The 18721-nt window shown below is 41.5% G+C and overlaps 2 protein-coding genes across 25 annotated transcripts in view; both read right to left on the reverse strand.

Moving 5' to 3' along the window:
- Positions 1–4672, reverse strand: part of CLGN (calmegin) — a 72794-nt gene extending 68122 nt beyond the window's left edge. For 3 of the 5 annotated variants that reach the window (XR_006174435.2, XM_005284328.5, XM_065597726.1), the window contains exon 1: positions 4450–4672. Coding sequence is in view for 2 of the 5 variants with exons in the window: in XM_005284328.5 (XP_005284385.2) it covers positions 4450–4521 (72 nt within the window). In the remaining 3 variants the exon portion in view is untranslated. Of the gene's footprint in view, positions 1–2372; positions 2468–4449 lie in introns of all 5 variants that reach the window. The other 2 variants (XR_010601785.1, XM_042850311.2) reach the window with 2 other exon arrangements.
- A 5146-nt stretch (positions 4673–9818) lies between these two features.
- MGAT4D (MGAT4 family member D) overlaps positions 9819–18721 on the reverse strand; it is a 121052-nt gene continuing 112149 nt past the window's right edge. For 16 of the 20 annotated variants that reach the window (XM_065597734.1, XM_065597744.1, XM_065597739.1 and 13 more), the window contains 4 exons: positions 17190–17268; positions 16992–17073; positions 15418–15530; positions 9819–10288 (listed from right to left, as the gene is read on the reverse strand). In XM_065597734.1, coding sequence (XP_065453806.1) covers positions 10178–10288; positions 15418–15530; positions 16992–17073; positions 17190–17268 — 385 coding nt within the window. In that variant the 3' untranslated portion in view covers positions 9819–10177. Of the gene's footprint in view, positions 14742–15417; positions 15531–16032; positions 16122–16991; positions 17074–17189; positions 17269–18168; positions 18238–18721 lie in introns of those variants that run through there. The other 4 variants (XR_010601787.1, XR_010601786.1, XM_065597728.1 and 1 more) reach the window with 4 other exon arrangements.

Consider the following 18721-nt stretch of genomic DNA (forward strand, 5'->3'; position numbering starts at 1 on the left):
CCTCCTCATACTATTCCAGTCCAGATCCACAAAGATCTCCTTTTTCTGTTGAAGGTAAAGAGACCATGAGGGAAAAGTGATGTTATTTTTACCACTCTTAGATTTCCTGCCCACTCTTCTCTTTTTAGGAGTGGAGATTTAGAAGATGGGAGAAGAAAAAAAGTGAAGAGGAATTTCAAAAACATCCTCATAACTACTTAAGGATAGAGACTGCTCTGGGTGGTAATAGCTCCTAATGTCATCATATAATCATTGGATGACCCAACCAATAAGTAAGAGTGTACTAATAGAAGAAAGAGATCTTCAGTAGTATCCAGGGATTAAGATACAATGGCAAAGAAAGTGGTCTGATCTGGGTAATATAATCTTGTTTAACCACTTTACAAAAGTTTGTTCTGTAAAGCCTCCAAGACATTACAGTGCTTGCCTTCTGCATCCCAGGTATCAACAACCCCTGTATGCTAGTCATTAATGGGGGTTCTTCTGAGAAGAGATTAACAGTAATCTCCTATACCCATCTTGTACCTCAAGTCCCCATATGTCATCTGTGGGAGGTATGGTGGGAAGAAGAGTTCCATTTATGGCTTCTCATAATTGTTTGAGATGTGACTGTTCTTGTTTAGATGTCTTTTGGAGGAGGGGGTTTTGCAGCTGTATACAATATATGTAGATTGCAGTAGCCCCCAAGATGTATTAAACCAAAACACTGAGGAAGAGTCTCTGTAACACAAAGAACGTACATTTATAAATCTGAGGAGCAGTCTTGGATTTTCTAGGAGATTTAACCTGCATTTCTGTATTCCATTCAACCACAACAGAGGGTCCTGTGGCACCTTTGAGACTAACAGAAGTATTGGGAGCATAAGCTTTCGTGGGTAAGAACCTCACTTACGGCTACCCCTCTGATACATTCAACCACAGTGCAGTGACAAGTCTGATGCTAGAAGAACTTCAAATTATGATTTTCTTTGTAATTTCTATAGGTAAGTGCTATCCATCTGCCCTAAAGATTAAATCTTGTGGAGAAAAAGGGGATACAGGTAAGGCCTAAATCGGACAGAAAACCAGGGGGAAGCTTCGAGCAGGGGCAGAACTTTCAGTCAAGACAATGTTCTGGTTGACAGTTCTGTTCCAGCTGACTCCAGAGTGGGAATGACACAATCCTATCACTGAGAATGATGGGAAATACTTTAGCCTTATACATTGTTCCAGTAGGCTTTATAAGAATTAATCACTGTAAACATAAAAAGATTTCCTCTAAGCAAATGAAAGGAGATATCCCCAATGCTAATCATACAGAAGCCTGTCCTTTCCACATGCAACAAGCTTAATGAATTGTTGCACATGCTACCTCTCTCTGCTGCAATTTGTTACTACACTTACAGTCTCTTTTCAATACAGCACACAATAGAATGTGTGGCACTTCACAACAGAAGAAATGTAATCTCTACTGCAAGGAATTTACAAACTAGTGTCTGATATTAGCCAAAGGGAAAAGCAAGACAGCCAGGGAGAACCATAGGGAAAAGAAGAACAGAGCCATCATCCATATGATTATGCAATTATCCAGCAAGACTAGTGCACAACATAAGGAAGACAAAACTACTCAGACAAATACAAAAATAGGTGACTTATTCAGCTAGTCTCTTGCAGGCATTGCAGAAGAACTGGATCCAGTTCAGGAAGAGAATTCCAGACCTAAGGGAGGGACATAGAAGCAACTGAGTGTTGACACAGTGGTGGAATACTAAGAAACGGGGCATCAGAGTTAGTATCTTTGCTGGAATGAAGTGAATGGGGTAATGTAATAAGAGACAAGTCTGGATAAGAAGAAAGAGGCAGAGTTATGCAGGGCCTTGAAGATTAGTGCAAGAAGTTCAAACTTACTGTGAGGGATAAGGAAAGTCAGCAGAGAGATTCAGAGGAGGGATATTCATTGAATAAAGTTTGAGGGGAAAATATACTTGATGTTTTCTATAACAAGCAAGCTCTAATCCTGGACTTCCCAATGATATCAAGCTGAAAATATAGTTGCAAAGACAAAGAAATTAAAATAAAACCCAAAATGTAAAGCCAAAACTATTTTAGCATCAGGTCACCCCAAATTACTGATATTCATTAGATACATGTAAAAGAATGTTATACTGATGGCCAGTTGCCAAGAAAATACTTTCTGGAAGTTCTTTTAAGGGGAAATGGAAAGTTAGTACTAGGTGGTGGCTTTGCTTGGAAAGGAAAAGTGATAGGTTCCTTCAAGTAAACAGCAAAGAAGAGAGATGTTCGCTTTAAGGCTTAGCTGTCCCTCCCAAAGGCTAAGCAGACCATGCTGTGGATTTGACCAAAAAAAAAAAAAAAAAAAAAAAAAAAGCTACCTGGGGTGAAATCCTGGTCCATCGACTTCAATAAGGCCAGAATTTCATCCTTGATGTTAATTACTTTGACAGTAACCTACTGTGTGGCAGCCATGCTGGAGAAAAAACAATTGGTGAGAAAGCTACCTTGAGCTAAGTCTGTAGCTTGTTAAGTTAGCTCTTGGGCATCAGAAAGCCTATTTTTACTTTTGTTTGTAACCCATGTTACCTTCAATCTGTTACACCTAGTATCACTTAACCTTTGTTTTATTTTTACTATAATACAACTCTGTGCTGTGTTTGAATTGAAGAGATTGTTGGCTCCAGTTAAAGTAATAAGCTGTACCTGTGTCTTTTACAAGCAATGGACTTTAGTTCCCTGAGTATTCCAGGAGAGGGCTGGACTCTTCATGGCAGACAGTTTTGAGGAAATTCAGGAGTTGGGGTCATCCTCTGAGTAGTAAGGAAGGCTGGTGGAGCTGTTGTGTTGTAGGCAGGCTGCTGGGGTCAGAGCACTGAATCAGGGCTCCACAGCGCGCACACACACTTAGGGAACCACATGCTTGTCTCTGGGCTGGTGGCATCTGAGCTCTGAGCCACAACAACAGAGTATTTAAGACACCCAGGATTACAGGACAGGAAGTGACAACCCCTTACTGGGCTGGGTTGAACCCCAAAATATTACAGGAAAGCTTCCTCGGAGTTTAACAAGAACAGATTTAGTGCAGCTAACAAGTAAGATTTTAAAGATATATTCTAGATGAATACCTATGTTTAAAGCTACCCACAAATGAAGGCAAGCACAGACTAAAGTATATGGAAGTTGAATATATTCCTAAGAATTAAAAAGGTGTGTGTGTTCTGTGCCTACAGATATAAAAAAAAAGTTAAGCACCTATTGGGTACCTATGCACTAATATTTTCAGTGCGTGATGCTTAGCAGCATAAGCTATTGCATATCTAAAAGCATAAATGGAAGATCAAAAGGCATAATCATTATGGCCAAAATGTGTAAGATATTGTCAATAAGGGAAAACGTAGGGAGAAGTTAGCGAACTTGTCCTGATCCTTATCCTTATCTTCCTACTTATTTCTTTCCTCCACTCACTCTTTCCCCACAAATGAAGGCAAGCACATGTTCAGAATCAATAACCTATATCGGCCCATGTAACACACTCCACAAATCCAGGGTCTACATTTTGACAAAGACCCATCACACTGTCCTTAAGGAGGGCGCATTCCAGGACAGTGCAACCCTCCTCCTCAGCCCCTTCTTTGCCCCAGGGATCTGACTGCAGCACATGCACAAGAGCAGCTAAAACCAGAGTCCGACTGACCCTAAGCAACAGAAACCAGCCAGTTAGGTACAATTTGCTGCAACTTCCCCTGTAAGCCAGATAATTAGGGGAACTGCTTATTTTTATACCCACCCTAGCTATGAAGCTCCTGCTGTCCATCCCCCGCCCCCATACGGAGCTAATTGCTGTTGTTCTCTCTGGCTGGTCCCACTAGGTCGCAGAGCAGCTCTAGGGAGAGGCGGGCAGGTGCTGCCGAGGAGGGCAGGGACCGCTGTGCCGGGGTAGTTTGATCGAAATCAGATGTCAGCTTGGAGATTAGAGCCACTACGCTGAAGGGAGGGGGCACAAGACTGAGCGCGCTCCCGGGGAACCCCGCCAGGCGCGTGTCCAGTAGGGAACGCGCAGCGCCCACAGCTGGCACTTGGAATCCTCAAACCACTGACATTCTAACGGTAAAATAACGGCCCCACCCACATGCCGAAGGGTCACCGGCAGGGTGGGAGAGGGTCGGCAGGAGAGCGGCCTCCACCCCCGACTGCCTCCGCGCAGCCCCTGCCTGAGGGCCGCCGCACTCCTATGCACCTGCGGAGCCCGGGCCTCCCGTTAACGGTTGACCAAAGGAGCAGCTGCCCCAGCGCCGCCACTCGCCTGCAGAGTGCGAAGCGAGAGCCGGTCACAGCTCTACTCCGGTCCCGCGCGGTGAAGCTCACAGCCCCAAGCCACTACACAGCGAACGGGACCGGAGGCAGCCCGCCCAGCGTAGATCAGAGCTATTTAGCCGCGCCCGGGAAGATAATTACCAACAATGTAGAAGGTCCCGTCTGCCTCTCTCCGGTAAAGCCAGGCAGCGTCTCACAGCGCATCACCCACATTCAACTGCGCATGCGTTGCTGCACTCCAAGGGATATAAGCGATGAAGAGCAGGTGTTGCCGCGCAGCCCGAGCCAATCAGCGCTCGCTCGGAACAGATCAAGCGAATCACAACTCGGGACCATCCCGGCGGCGCAACTCACTGGCTGCATACTCCCTGTCCGAGCCAATCAGGGCTCAGTCCGCGGCGGTCAGCGCCCAGCACGTGCTAGCTAGGCCAATCACAATCAGCCCCTAAGGGACTGCTCGCGGCCCTGCCCGGGCAGCTCTAGTTGTTCAGCGCACGCGGGTACATAAGAACGGTACTGGGTCAGGCTAAAGGTCCATCTAGCCCAGTAGCCTGTCTACCGACAGTGGTCAATGCCAGGTGCCCCAGAGGGAGTGAATCTAACAGGTAAAGATCAAGTGATCTCTTTCCTGCCATCCATCTCCATCCTCTGACAGACAGAGGCTGGAGACACCATTCCTTACCCGTCCTGGCTAATAGCCATTAATGGACTTAAGCGCCATGAATTTATCTAGTTCTCTTTTAAACCCTGTTATAGCCCTAGCCTTCACAACTGCCTCAGGCAAGGAGTTCCACAGGTTGACTGTGCACTGTGTGAAGAAGAACTGCTCAGCCTTCGGCGCCAGACCTAGTGGCCAGTCCCCGCTTGGGAATTGGGAAATGGTTACCAGTTTGCTGCTGCCCTGCTTCCTAGCCAGGGCAAGGAAGGGTCCCCGAGCTCAGTCCCAGGGCTTGACACACTTCGCCCAGTACAAAGTGTCAGCACCTGCCATGGCTCCATAGTCAAGGCTGTTCCAATAGCAGGGATTCAGCCTCCTATGCATGGAAAATACAACCTGTCCTCCCTACACTTACAGCACGTGCACTGGAGATTGGATTTCTGAAAATGTACTAGAAAATCCATTTGCCTCTGAGCTGCAGAAGAATTACAAACTGCTGGGTTCTTTGAGATCTTTAACATCTGTCAGTCTTTACAGTGTTCCGTTTGTAAGATCAATCTGAACAAACACAGACTTGTCTAACTTTCCATAGAGTTAAAATCAACTGAAATCTTATGGGCAGGTTATATTTGAAGGAAGAGGTTGTAATTAAACTAATATTAATGATTGTTGTATCTGATTGTTGTGATCAAATAGATTACAAATAGGCTAAGGCAATTTAGAGGGGACATTGTGATATTATAAATAAAGCAACCACTCACCATCCTCTACAGCTAAGTTTTGTGCAACAACTTTATTGGTTATAATGAGACAAGGTGGGTGACACATAAATAAATATATGGAGATATACCTATCTAATAGAGCTGGAAGGGACCCTGAGAGGTCATTGAGTCCAGCCCCCTGCCTTCACTAGCAGGACCAAGTACTGATTTTCCCCAGATCCCTAAGTGCCCTCCTCAAGGATTGAGCTCACAACCCTGGGTTTAGCAGGCCAATGCTCAAACCACTGAGCTATCCCTCCCCCCATCTTTTCCTGGACCAGCTTCTTTTGGTGAAAGAGACAAACTTTTGAGTTACACAGAGCTCTTCTGGTCTGGGAAAGATATTCAGAGCTAAATACAAAGTGGAACAGGTAAGGAATGAACGTATGTTGCCCAAGACAATTCAAAGGGAAATGGACAGTAACGGGACAAAGGAGGATGAGTGGATTACAGACTGTGGTAATGAGCCATAAATCCAGCATCTTTATTAAATTCATTAAATTTTTGGTATCTAGTAGAGTTATCAATTTAAGTTCCCAGGCTTGTCTTTTGATGGTGTTATGCAAGTTTCCTTTCAGAGCGAGGACAGAAACTTCAGATGTGGAGTGATGGTTTTATGAAAAGTGTTCACTCATAGGTGATATTTTGTTTTTGTCTTACCATTTTTCTGTGTGAGTTCATTTGAGAGCATAGCAAATGTCTCATTTCATCTACGTAGTTGTTATCGAGACATTTAACACACTGGATGACAAAAACCAGATGTGCTAATAGGCATGGATTTTGAAAGCTGTATTGTCAGGGTTATAGCAGTGAAACAATGTCTGCAGGTTTGCATCAGTTGTTCTGGCTGGGTCTGGTGCTGCTTTGAGTTGGTGTGTGGGGAGCTTCTGACAATGAGGCTGGGGAGCTGTTTGAAGACCAGAAGAGGGGGGTTCAGGAAAGATTTCTTCCAGGATGTGCAAAAAGAAGAACAGGAGTACTTGTGGCACCTTAGAGACTAACAAATTTATTAGAGCATAAGCTTTCGTGGACTACAGCCCACTTCTTCGGATGCATATAGAATGGAACATATAATGAGGAGATATATATACACACATACAGAGAGCATAAACAGGTGGGAGTTGTCTTACCAACTCTGAGAGGCCAATTAATTAAGAGAGATGTGGTTTCCATCGATTGTACTTGTTTAATGATTCCTTATAGAGATTCAAGTATGGGGTGATAGGTGACAACTAGGGGCATCTGGTCAGAGGGTTTTTTTTTTTCTTGTATTGAAGCAGATTCTCCTGGTGTATTTAGGTGGCCCTTTACATGATGCAATCTACTTTCTGGTGGACTGACCTTGTTTGGTAGAGGTGGGTTTCAAGTGTGTTAAGGTGTGTATTCCGGACTTTCTCCTTGGAGTTTATTCTGTGGTATCTGAGGGCCTGGCACCTGCAGATAACTGATTTCTTGGTGTGTTTAAGGTGGTTACTGGCTCTGTGAAGGTAACTGGTGATCTCGGAGTTTCTTGTATATAGCTGTCATTGCTGAAGCTAATTATGCTGGTGAGGGAGTGTTGCAATGACTCAACTGCATGAGAGACACAGGACATGTTTTCCAGAGTTCTCACTGGTAGGTTACTTGACCCACTATCACTGCTCTTTGAAGATTTCATAGCTATATACAGTCTTGGGCATGTTTGTCTATAAAACTTCTAATAAATGTTAAACTAAAAAGACATTTCTGGAGCAAATTAAAGAAGAAAATTAAAATGGGGTTATGATTGAGAGTATGTTTCAATAACTTACAGATAAAAATCACTGCAGAAGTGTTGAAATTGTAGCAATCTTCATGGAACTTGGAGGGAGGAGCACAGTTTTCAGGAGGGAAGCTTCAGACTGTGTGCATATGGTTTGAATGATAGCTGCAGTTGTAGCAACTATGTAATAGTTCTTTTAATAAAGAGAGAGTTTAGTTTTAGAAACACATTTTTACCCAGCATGCGGTACTTGAAACAGTAATTAACCCGAAGTCAAGCATTATAAACCTGGGAAAATTCAGAGTTAAGATTATACTTAAAAGGCATTGCAAAATGTTAAGGTAAAAAATCCACAATTATGGCACAACCTTAATGTTGCCCAGTGGTGATGCCACAAGGAAAAAAATAGGAGAATGTCTTTAATTTTTTTAAACTAATCTGGGTTCACAAATTAAAATGCCTTAAATGCTGTAGGCTATTGTATGGTGTCACTATACAGCAAAGTTAAGATTGTTTGGGTGTCTTGGTATATAGGACTATGATCTAGTGGTTAAGGGCATGCTCTTGTGGGAGGAGGCAGTTTTATGAAGAAGCTCTAGAAATTCACAAAGGTTAAGTTCCATCATATTGAGACATACGTGAGCTGGATGGAAAACAGAAATCCCTTCCTGCAAAGAAAAATTACATTTTTGAAAAAAATAATTGTCCTGAAATTTTTCCCTAAATGTTTTAGCTTCCTAGCTGTATGCTGTGATGATTTGGGGACTCTATCTGTACAATTTATGAATTTTGTGTAGATCAGTAACTGTCTTTTACCAGGCTGCAAACTCCATTTTGAATGTGCAGGTTGTTTGTCTTTTCTGTGGTCTTGTTACTACCACGTTGGTCTGAAATTCCTATGGGGTAGGCTACTAGTGGGAAAGGCCTGACGATAGAACGCGTTACACTTTGACAAGCAGCCTGATCATTAAGGGAGGTCTTCTCCCCACTGCAAACCAGTTTTTCAAGTCTAAACTCACCTGACATAGGGGACTGAAAGTTATAAAAAGGGCAGGAGCTGCTTTCCTCAGGGGAAATCACCTGCCTGCCTCGTTACATAAACACAGATGGTCTCCCGAGGAAAGGGTGAACTAGTAAGGGCCATATTGTGATTAGGATGGTGGTAGTTTTCTAAATGTATGTCTCCACTTGGAGCTAGGGGTGTAATTACCAACTGGCATAGACATACTTGTGTTAGCTCTCACTGAAGTAGCGAGCTAAAAATAGTAGTGTAGCCAGGCTAGCACAGGTGGGAGCAAGGAGTGGCACTGGCTAGCTATGCTGAGTATGTATGCAAGGGGTTCAGGCAGCTCTGTATTTGGCACAGCTAGCCCATGCCACTGCTTGCTGCTGCCCAGGCTATCCTGGCTACACTAGTATTTTTAGTGCACTAGCTCCATTAGAGCTAGCATAAGTGTGTCCACACAAGCAGGGAATCACACCCCGAGCTCTATGTGTGGCTCTCTTGTACCTTATTTGTTAAATAAAAGTTAGAATCCTGTGCAAAGTGTGTGTGTGTTATATATGCTACACTTACACTGTGCCTTGAGAGAGTTAAAGTGTAACCCCAAATGCTCAAACCTTTGGTGGGATTCTGGGAGAGGGTGTGTTTAAGCTACAGGGGAATCTACAAAGTCAGCACTTGTTCTGGGGTCTGGGCAGAGGACCACAAGGTCACAGCTCTCAGAAAGGAGGGTGCAGACTAATACTGACAGTGTGCCTGGGGACCCCCAGACTGCAACAGTGCTAGGCTCTGTTCAGACTCTGGAGGCTTAACACCCCTAGATCCCTTCACAGCAGTCCAGCGAGTGGGCATGAAGGGTCGCTCAACCAAATTTGTGACAAAGTTTTTTGTCAGTTTCTCCAGGGAGAAAGTGATATTAACAAGAGCCTTCCAGGTGGGCATCTGGGGAGCCAGGGAGCCATCATTTGGATGTTCCTGATGGATTTTTTTTTGGGGGGGGGGTAAATTTGAAAAAAATCATTTTTGCAAAAAGGGCATTTCCCATCAGAAAATCATTCTCATGGAAAATTCCCAACCAGCTCTAATACTTACTTACTGAGACTCTCATTTGGCTGGGGTAGGAAAGTCTTTCTTACAGTCACTAGTTGAGGCAATTTGGCCCAAACCAAAGAAGGAAAGTCTCCCACTACAACCGGGAAGTCTACCACCTCACATTCCTATCATACATTTAAGGAACAACTGAATGGGGGATCAATTTAAGCTATTCCAGACTGACTCCTGGGCCCAGATCCATAAAAAGAGTGCCATTTACATGCATGTAAGCCAATGCAGGCAGACTATGAAAGATACATCTGGAGACAAATTTATTTATTGCAATAAATAAGACATGTACAGATGTTTACAAAACCTAGAAATACCCTGACAAGACAAACAGTTTATGCAACATAAAAAATAGAGTTAAACATCTACAAAGATTGTGATTTATAAAGTAATGGAGAAAGAGGAAGAGTGGATGTGGAAGGTGGAACGCCCATATGTAGGACAGTGGTCTGTACATTAATTCAGATATTTTTAAAGATCTGTTTGAATCTAAATAATTACATGTCTGTATTTGTTTGTTTGGCCTGCATATCTCAATTATATTTGAAGGATTATTCCTGTCTTAGAGGGATCCATTCTCTTCTCAGGGTGCATGTCCATCAGTATTAACAGTAGTTATGCACAGGTATCAAGAAGGACCACATGGAGCTTCCCTTCCTTATGCAACTGGTCACATAATTAAGGAGGGTAGACTTTTTCCCGCAGAGCATAGAACCCTAAGATATCAATAAATAAATCAAAGAAATTAATAACCAGATGGATAATTCCTTTTAAGTTTAACCAGATTTTAGTATTTTTCCTTTAAAAGTCCATGGGGGGGAGGGGGAAGAGAGAGAGAGAAAAAAAAATCTAAAACTAGATTGCTAAAACATAGGCACTAGAGGTCAGTCACTCTCTTGTTGCACTTAAATGAAAATCAAATAGGTTGAACAAGCATTATTAGTATGTAAATATTTGTCTGAAATTTTTTCCATATCTTTTAAACTAATTAATAATATGTGTATAATGAGTCTGAGGTAGCCTGTGTTTTGGATAATTTTTTTAAAAACTCCATAAAGGCAATATAGTGCTTGCACTAAAATAGTATTTCTTACTGAAAGAGCTCAGTGCCCTGCTTTGGAATCTTACATTTTGCCCTTTTGTTTTATTTTTGTAACTGGCATTTACAATCTTTCCTTCATGCTTTGTGTTTACAATATTTATTTGTATAATAAACACATATAATACAAAGAATACTTTTGTTCTCTATGAGATCTCATATGATCTAATGTTCCTTATCCTCTTTTTCCACTTCTTTCAAGTATCAGCCAGCTCTGTTGAGATTCCCTGGCACTTGCTGACAAATGTGTAGGTGAGGCCATTGCCAGTTCTTAATGAGCTCACAAGGGGATTCTACAATAGCCATGTCACTGTCCCCAGAAATTTCTTATGTAAGTTCTCTTGGTTCAGTGCTCTGGTTGAAATGCAACTCACAGGTTTGAGTCACAGTTTGAAGGGTTAGCATGAATGTCCTGCCTGTTCAATAGCCTCTTCTTTGAGCTAAACTCTTGGTATGGAGGGGCAAAACCATGGAGTTAATTCCCTGGAATTGCAGGTTTGTAGCTTCCACTATTAGCTTTAATGTAAAATGCATTGTGTGAAGCTACAATAGGAAATTTTGACTACTGAGCCAAATTTCTGTTCTCATTTACGCTGGTTTAAATCCAAAGTAGCTGTTTATTTCAATGAAGTTACTCTGGACTTACGCCACTGTAACAGAGAGCAGAATCAGGCCTGCTGACACCAAACACTAACCTGCTAGAATTCTGTGGTGTTTATCTCCTGCATCTCACAACACAGCCTCAAGTTTACTGTTACAACCACCTTTTAGGTATCAGAAAATTTAGAGTATGAAACTCTGTTCTCAATTACCCTGATGAAAATCCAGAGTAACTCCAGTGATCCAGTTAGTTTGGCTTTACACCAGGGTGATTAGGGCTCTGATTCTGCAATAAGTTTTGTACAGGCAGATTTCACTGCCGGGGGCGGGGAAGACTAGGAACAAAATTTGGCCCACAATAGACACTATTTAAAAGCAATACTTATACTAATTTAATATTTATAATGCACCTATACTTCCTCAAAGTGAATGGGTAAAGCGCCCAGATATCACAATGATGGGGAACATAAGAACATAAGTAGGCAGATTAGACTAGATAGAAGGCTGACTGCATGGAAGGAAACAAATATCTACAGCTGTGCAGTTAGTTACCCCTGAAGAATTCAGATTGATCAAAGCATTGTGAACTTTCTGACATTTTACTTCAAAGTTTAAGGGCAGTTTCTTTGAGGGGGGGGGGGAAAAAGAGGGTTCTTTTAAGTAGCAAAAGAGTTATACTAGCTTAAACTGCAAGGCACTATCATTCTAGGTCTATTTTCAGTGGTTTACAGCTTACCTAAATATTTTCCTAGACTGTGCCACTCCCCACATCAAGTTCAGGGGGGCAGCTAAGATGTGGCTGGATTCCACTGACGCCAGTGGCAACTGAGAGTGTTTAGCACCTTGCAGGAGGCACTCAGCACCTTGTTAGATCAGGCACTTAATTGAGAAAAGGTTCTGGAAGGTGCAGGGCCGGCTCCAGGCACCAACTTGTCAAGCAGGTGCTTGGGGCGGCCACTCCGGAGAGGGGTGGCACGTCCAGCTATTTGGTGGCAATTCGGGGGAAGGTCCCTCACTCTGGCTGGGAGCGAAGGACCTCCCGTCGAATTGCCGCCGCAGATCGCGATCCCGGCTTTTTTTTTGGCTGCTTGGGGCAGCCAAAACCCTGGAGCCGGCCATGGGAAGGTGATGCTTCTCCCACTTACATCAGTTCTGCCCTTTATTTCAATAGGAGGAGGATCAGGCCCCAATATAACCATGTGATTCACACTATAGAAACTGCAGTCAATTAAAAACTCAGGTTCAGCATTGCAGGATTCTGACAGAAAACCTGCAGATGTACATAACAATCCTGGGACCCAGTGTCATTTTAACAGAGAATACCAAAAACTACAGTGCACTTTGGAACTGAAGTCTCAGAAAAGAAGTTTGGTTTAAACATTTTCGCATTGACTGGGGTTCTAAAGGTCAGTGAACAGAAAAGTGAAAAGTTTGGGCCTTGATCACGTTTCTGTGTCTTTCTGGAATGCAGGAACCCCATGGAAGTGTCCTTTTCCTTGGAGATGCTACAGTGTTTCAGGTGAAGAAGGGTGTGAATTCTGTGCAACTTGGACTCCTGTAACACAGAGTGAACTATCCTAGTTCCAGTACCTTTGAGGCCGTCTGAAGGCTGCAACATTTGGCCCATTAAATGTTTCTAATGCGAAGGTAGTATGCTGTACCATACTGAACATTGTACAGTATATACCTACATCTTCATTGCCTAAACAGAAGATTTTTTTAACCTATATTAATCTCACTTCTTTTAATCATACTTCACTTATTAGACACGGATGAGGGTAAATTCCCCGCACAGTTTCCTCTGCATCTTCCCACCAAGCAGAGTGATTTGTTGCACCACAGAACCAGAAACAGGTTTGGCCTGCAGACTCTGCAGATCACAAGGCTCCACACTGAGGGTCCAGTCTTGCAAACATGCATGTAAATCCCTGACTAGTCATGCAACTAAAGTTTCTCATGTGTGTCCGTATTTGCAAGATTGGGACCTCACTGGAAATTGCCTAAAAAGGGGTGAGGAAGAGGAAGATGTATGGACCCACCCCAGCTTATATTACTGCCTGGGTGCGCCAGGTGAGCAAGCTGCAATCTCCTAAGGAATGGCATGGCAAGAGCACATACTCCTTGCAAGCTGGGAACAATCCTTCCCCCTTAGGTATACAGTTCTGTACTGCTCCCTGCTTAGAGTTAAATGACAGAAGCGTAAACATCAGAATACTTAATACCATACATTATCAACAATACTCTAATATTAAAACAAGATTTTTTTTTTAAAAAGACCATGAACTGCTGCTCTGTTTCAAACAATGTAAAGAAAGTGGATTTTAAATGAGCTTATCTTGCTCTAAATTTATTATTATTTTGTTTAGAAACATGTGGACCTACAGTGATGTCAATGGAGTTACACTGATGTAAAACTGGTGTAAAGTAGTTATTTTTTTGGTAGAATGTGCAATGACTGTGTGTGAGAGACACACAATAGGCACACATGCTAAAGAGGTATGTGTATGAAGTCTGACACTAACACCAGACCTGACTGTGTATTATGGATTCCTTATTATATTCATTTTAAATTGAGCTGTTTACATTTTTATTTTAAAATTTATACTAAGTTGTGCCTCTTTGTGACTAGGATTTAAGTATCAGCACATACAATTCAGGAAATAATTTATTATTAATAATTTTTTATTAATTCAGCGTACAATTTTACAGTGTAGTGTATATTTCACTGAAGAAAAACTGTTTAAGATTAATATTATTTAAATGATAACTTGAAGGGGCTTTCTATTTAATAGGTACTAAACATACCCCATCCTAAATGGGCTTCAAGGCTGAAATACTAGTTAACAGAAAGCACCCTCAAATTATCATAAAACTTCAGTGTGCTCTTCATATTGATAAACTGTTCCTAGTTAGGATGGATTGTCCTACATAATATAGCAAAATATTGATTGTTTTCCCACTCTGCTCCACTTCTCCAAAATGCTCTGTCAATATATTTCAATGGAATTAAAAAATTGGTGGTTTTTTTTCTCCCAAATGTCCCTATTTCTGGTGGAACTAAATTTGGAATAAGGACTTTGATGTTATGTTCCCTGAGAGAGGTCCTATAACATCTTGTCTTTAACAATGACTATGTTGTTTTAATTTTACAGTTGTGTAATGCTCACTCCCTGTGATATGTCTATGTATTCAAATTAATAAAGCATTTATGTTTATAAAGGGTCTACCAGGAACATTTTATAGATTTGTTTTTTAAATATTCAAGTCCTTGAGTTTTAGGTTCCTCCCTTTTTAATACACAGTATTAAGTACTAGTAGTAAATAGTACACAAGCGTTTGTTATTTTTTGCCCAGCAGACCATTTGTTGCTACCACTAGGTGGCCTGTTTTTCAAAGCAATCCTTAAGAAAAGACGCATCAAAAATGTGATTTTCTGGAGTTTTGTATTTTCAGGAAGTCTTGATAAATATCTGCAAAAAAAAGGGGGGGGGGGAGGGAAGAATAAAATATGATAAATTTACAAAAATCGTATCAAATGTTAGAATAAAAGTTATTTATTTTCCCCTTTCAGATACAGTGATAGATTTCCTCCAGATTTTCAGTGAAATCCTTTGAGATTTTTTCCCCCCATGAGATGAGACTATTGAGTCTATAAAGTCAGACACAAGCAGTTATAAAATTACACTATTGTCTGAAGATGTTTGCCTACTCTTGCTACAAACAGCACCTGAGATTGCTACTACTGAAAGAGAAGATAGAAAAGAATAAAAGTAAACAAATGAATCATGGAGAAAAATTGTGTACATCATGGTGCAAATTCTACTAGCTTTACTTACTCCAAGTAGTATTTACTGATAGGCTTTTTCTCATTGAAGTAAAGAGGATTACTCAGGTAAGTGATACTCAACATAGGCAAGGTTGGAGAATCAGTCCCTTTGTCCATTTTCAGTACTTTTTGTGCAGTTTCATGTTTTCCCTGTATAGTTGTTTCCCCCGTCTGCATGGGGCTTTCACAATTTTTTTTTTCAAAAGTTAGGAAAAGGGGATTGTAAAGCCATAAATATTGGCAGGTGGACTCAGGGGCAGGAATGGGAGCTGAAACTGCTTTTAACAATAGACCTATTAATATGCTTCCCATATGCTTACCTCACTCAGTAATGCCCACACAGGAGAATCAGAATGGATAGATAAACGAATAGCCTGTATTTTCCCTACTGATGGACTGATGATGCCTTCTGCTATTCCATTATCAAATGTACCTATGTATAAACAAAACCAATCAGCACTAGTATGAGCTATAATGAAATGCATTTTTCTAGTGGACTTAGCACAGACAGTTTTAATGTCAATAATAAATATTACCTAAGGCTCAGATTCACAAAAGTACTTAGGCACCTAAGCCGGAGGTTTAGATGCCAAGTCCCATTTTTAGGGGCCACTGTGATCCACAAAACCCCCATTTAGCTGCTGCCTAATCCTGTAGGTCCCCAAACTCACTCTGAACCTAAATTTTTGCAGTAAATGTTCCCTAGTGCCTAGGTGACTGTTTCTGCCTCTGGGCAGGAACACTGCAACCTCTACATGCCTGCACACTCAGCTCCTGCCTAAGCCCCAGAGAGATCCTCAGACCAGGGGAAGGTAGGTGGGTAGACACCTATCTTGCCTGCGGGGCCCAATCCGTATGTGTGCTCAAAGCCCACACACAATGTCCAGAGGAGGAAGACCTCCCTTATAACTTAGACCAGTGGTTAGGGTACTCACCTGAGAGGTGACAGATCCTTGTTCACATTCTCTCTCCTCATCAGGCTGAGGAGGGACTTGAATCAGGGGATCTTGCACATCCCAGTACCCTAACCATTGGGATAAAGATTACAAGGGTCATCCTCCCTCATATAGCTGTTTTGTGTGAAATTAGGGAGCCTCTGAACATTATTGAAAACATTCTTTTGGTGTCCTAGGAGTTTGCGATGTTGACAGTACATCAGTGTATTACTAACAGAAAATACTGTTTAATATATTTTTTATCATGTTAAGATGTACAAGCTCTTTTTAAAAATAGCATATTCTGATGAAACATTCACTTTTGTTGCTGGCTGAACCACAAGTTAAGGATGTCAAAATCAATTAGCTTGAGCTGCAAAACTCAAGTCACAGTCAATTATCCTACTGAAGAGCTTGAAATGATTGGGTTTTTTCTTTAATTTAAAACCTTCACTATCCCCTTTAGAAATTAATGGAGATATCCTATCTCCTAGAACTGGAAGGGACCTTGAAAGGTCATTGAGTCCAGCCCCCTGCCTTCACTAGCAGGACCAAGTACTGATTTTGCCCCAGATCCCCAAGTGGCCCCCTCAAGGATTGAACTCACAACCCTGGGTTTAGCAGGCCAATGCTCAAACCACTGAGCTATCCCTCCCCCCAAGAAAGGATTTGAACCCACAGTGACCACAAGCTAGCCCAATAGCCTAACCACTTGACTACACAGGTAGGACTTTACTAAAGTCTGTTTTCATTACTCTGCCATATTGAATTTTAAGTAACCAAACCACATACTGCAACATGCAGAAGTTCAAAATGTATTCTTTGATTACTAGTTGACTTTGAAATTCTGAGTTTCTTATAGAACTAATGGTGCTTTCAAGTGTATGGGTTGTTGTTTTTTTAAATAGTGTTTATATACAAGAAAACTGTTTCAGTCTTTGAAGTGATAAGTAGTTTACCTATCTTTAAATATCCATCTTTGGTTGTTTGGTAGTTAACTTTGTCTCCATGGCCTACTGCATCTTTTAATAAATCTGTTTCCTGTAACAAAACAAAAGAGTAGAAGTTCCAACCAGGTTTTATAAACTATATTTTTTCCAACCTTCACTCATAAAATGAGTAGTATTGGGTATTGCAGTGGGAAATGAGACACTTACAGCAGCAGGCCAAACTTCTACAGTAGTATTAAACAGTTTATCACCAGGGTGTTCCATGTTTCCACTTCTAAAGAGGTACCTGCCAATGAGAACTATATTATTTCTGTATATTTTTGTACTGTAGAAAATTCTAGATGAATAGTTCAAGAATCATTTCTGAAGTAAAACTTTAAATATATGTTCTCTATTGCAAATAGCATGTCAGAGAAGCCAGAGACCTACATTAACATTTGCAGCCAGTTGGCCAAACGGTATTAAAACCTTTAAATTTCAAACAATATATCCCCAAAAGACAACCTGTTCTGGAAACAGTGAAAGGGGAAAGCAACAACCATGCCGAATTGTCACTAACCTTTCTCCCTTTCTGTGCTCAAATCCCAATCAATCTAACCCATTCCAAGCTTCACCAACCCTTACACACAGACCCCAATGGTCCCATATCATTCCAAAGCCTAGCTGAGGCCTGCAGCACCCATGCAGATAGCTGCATAAGGATCATCCCCAAGTCTTGCTAGAAGAGTGTGGACCTCCTTGCGAATCCAGCATTTTTAGGTACAGAAAGTAGGCTGTCTCTTAATTCTTATGAAACTTGCTTGATGACAGGGTGTCCAACTAGCACCTCTTATTGTGGTACCCATATGCCAATGGCAGCCCTCAGTTATTCATGGAGGGCTAAGTCAAGTGTTTCTAAGAAGCTCCAATATTGGCCAATGAGTGACAGTATTGCCAACTTCAAGCATTCAAAAATCACGAATTAGGCCCAAAAAAACCCCTCATGAGATTAAAAAAAATACTTTTTGGATTCTTTTCATTTGCCTTCTGGCCTTGGAGCCTGCTTATAATCCTTTCTTTGCAACCATTCAGGCTCATAAAAGATTTTTTTTTTTAAATGAAACCTGAGATTCTCACTTTCACATGAATCCTGCAGCTGAGGCATTAAGAAAAACTCCAAATATAAGGTTGACAATAAAAATCTCACCAGTTAGCAGTACTAGAGTAGGGGGGCATCAGCTAGAAAAGGCAATGTTGTGCAGACGCCACCTTCTTCCTGTTTAGACCCCACATTGGGAAAATGGAAGATATGGACTATTTAAGTTTATTAACATGTAAGCTATTGAATTATGAACATTGTGAGTCATAGCAGTTTCTATGCTGCAATATTTGTTACAATATTGTTATGGTGGGGTCACCTGATGGGCATATTACACATGATCTTGTAAATTCTTTTTCTGAGTATATAAGCAGTGTAAAAACTTTGAATAAATGTTTGGATTGTTGTTTTTTGTGATGCTGCAAAGCAGTTTCCTCCCTGCCATATTCTCCCTAACTTGAGTCTGTTCTTGAGGCAGAGGTACTCCCTAGGAGTGTGGCATGTGGGTTTTGGTGAAGATCCCTGAAAGATGAGATAGGCAAACAATATTCAGGCTGCCTCTCTTCAAGTATGGTGTATATAGTGCAAAATACCCAAGCTGCACTAAGAAAATATCCAGCTCTGGCACCCAGGTTACCAATTTCTCATCCAGCGTGGAACT

Source organism: Chrysemys picta, chromosome 5, assembly GCF_011386835.1.
Source record: "Chrysemys picta bellii isolate R12L10 chromosome 5, ASM1138683v2, whole genome shotgun sequence".
Taxonomy (NCBI): Eukaryota; Metazoa; Chordata; order Testudines; family Emydidae; genus Chrysemys; species Chrysemys picta.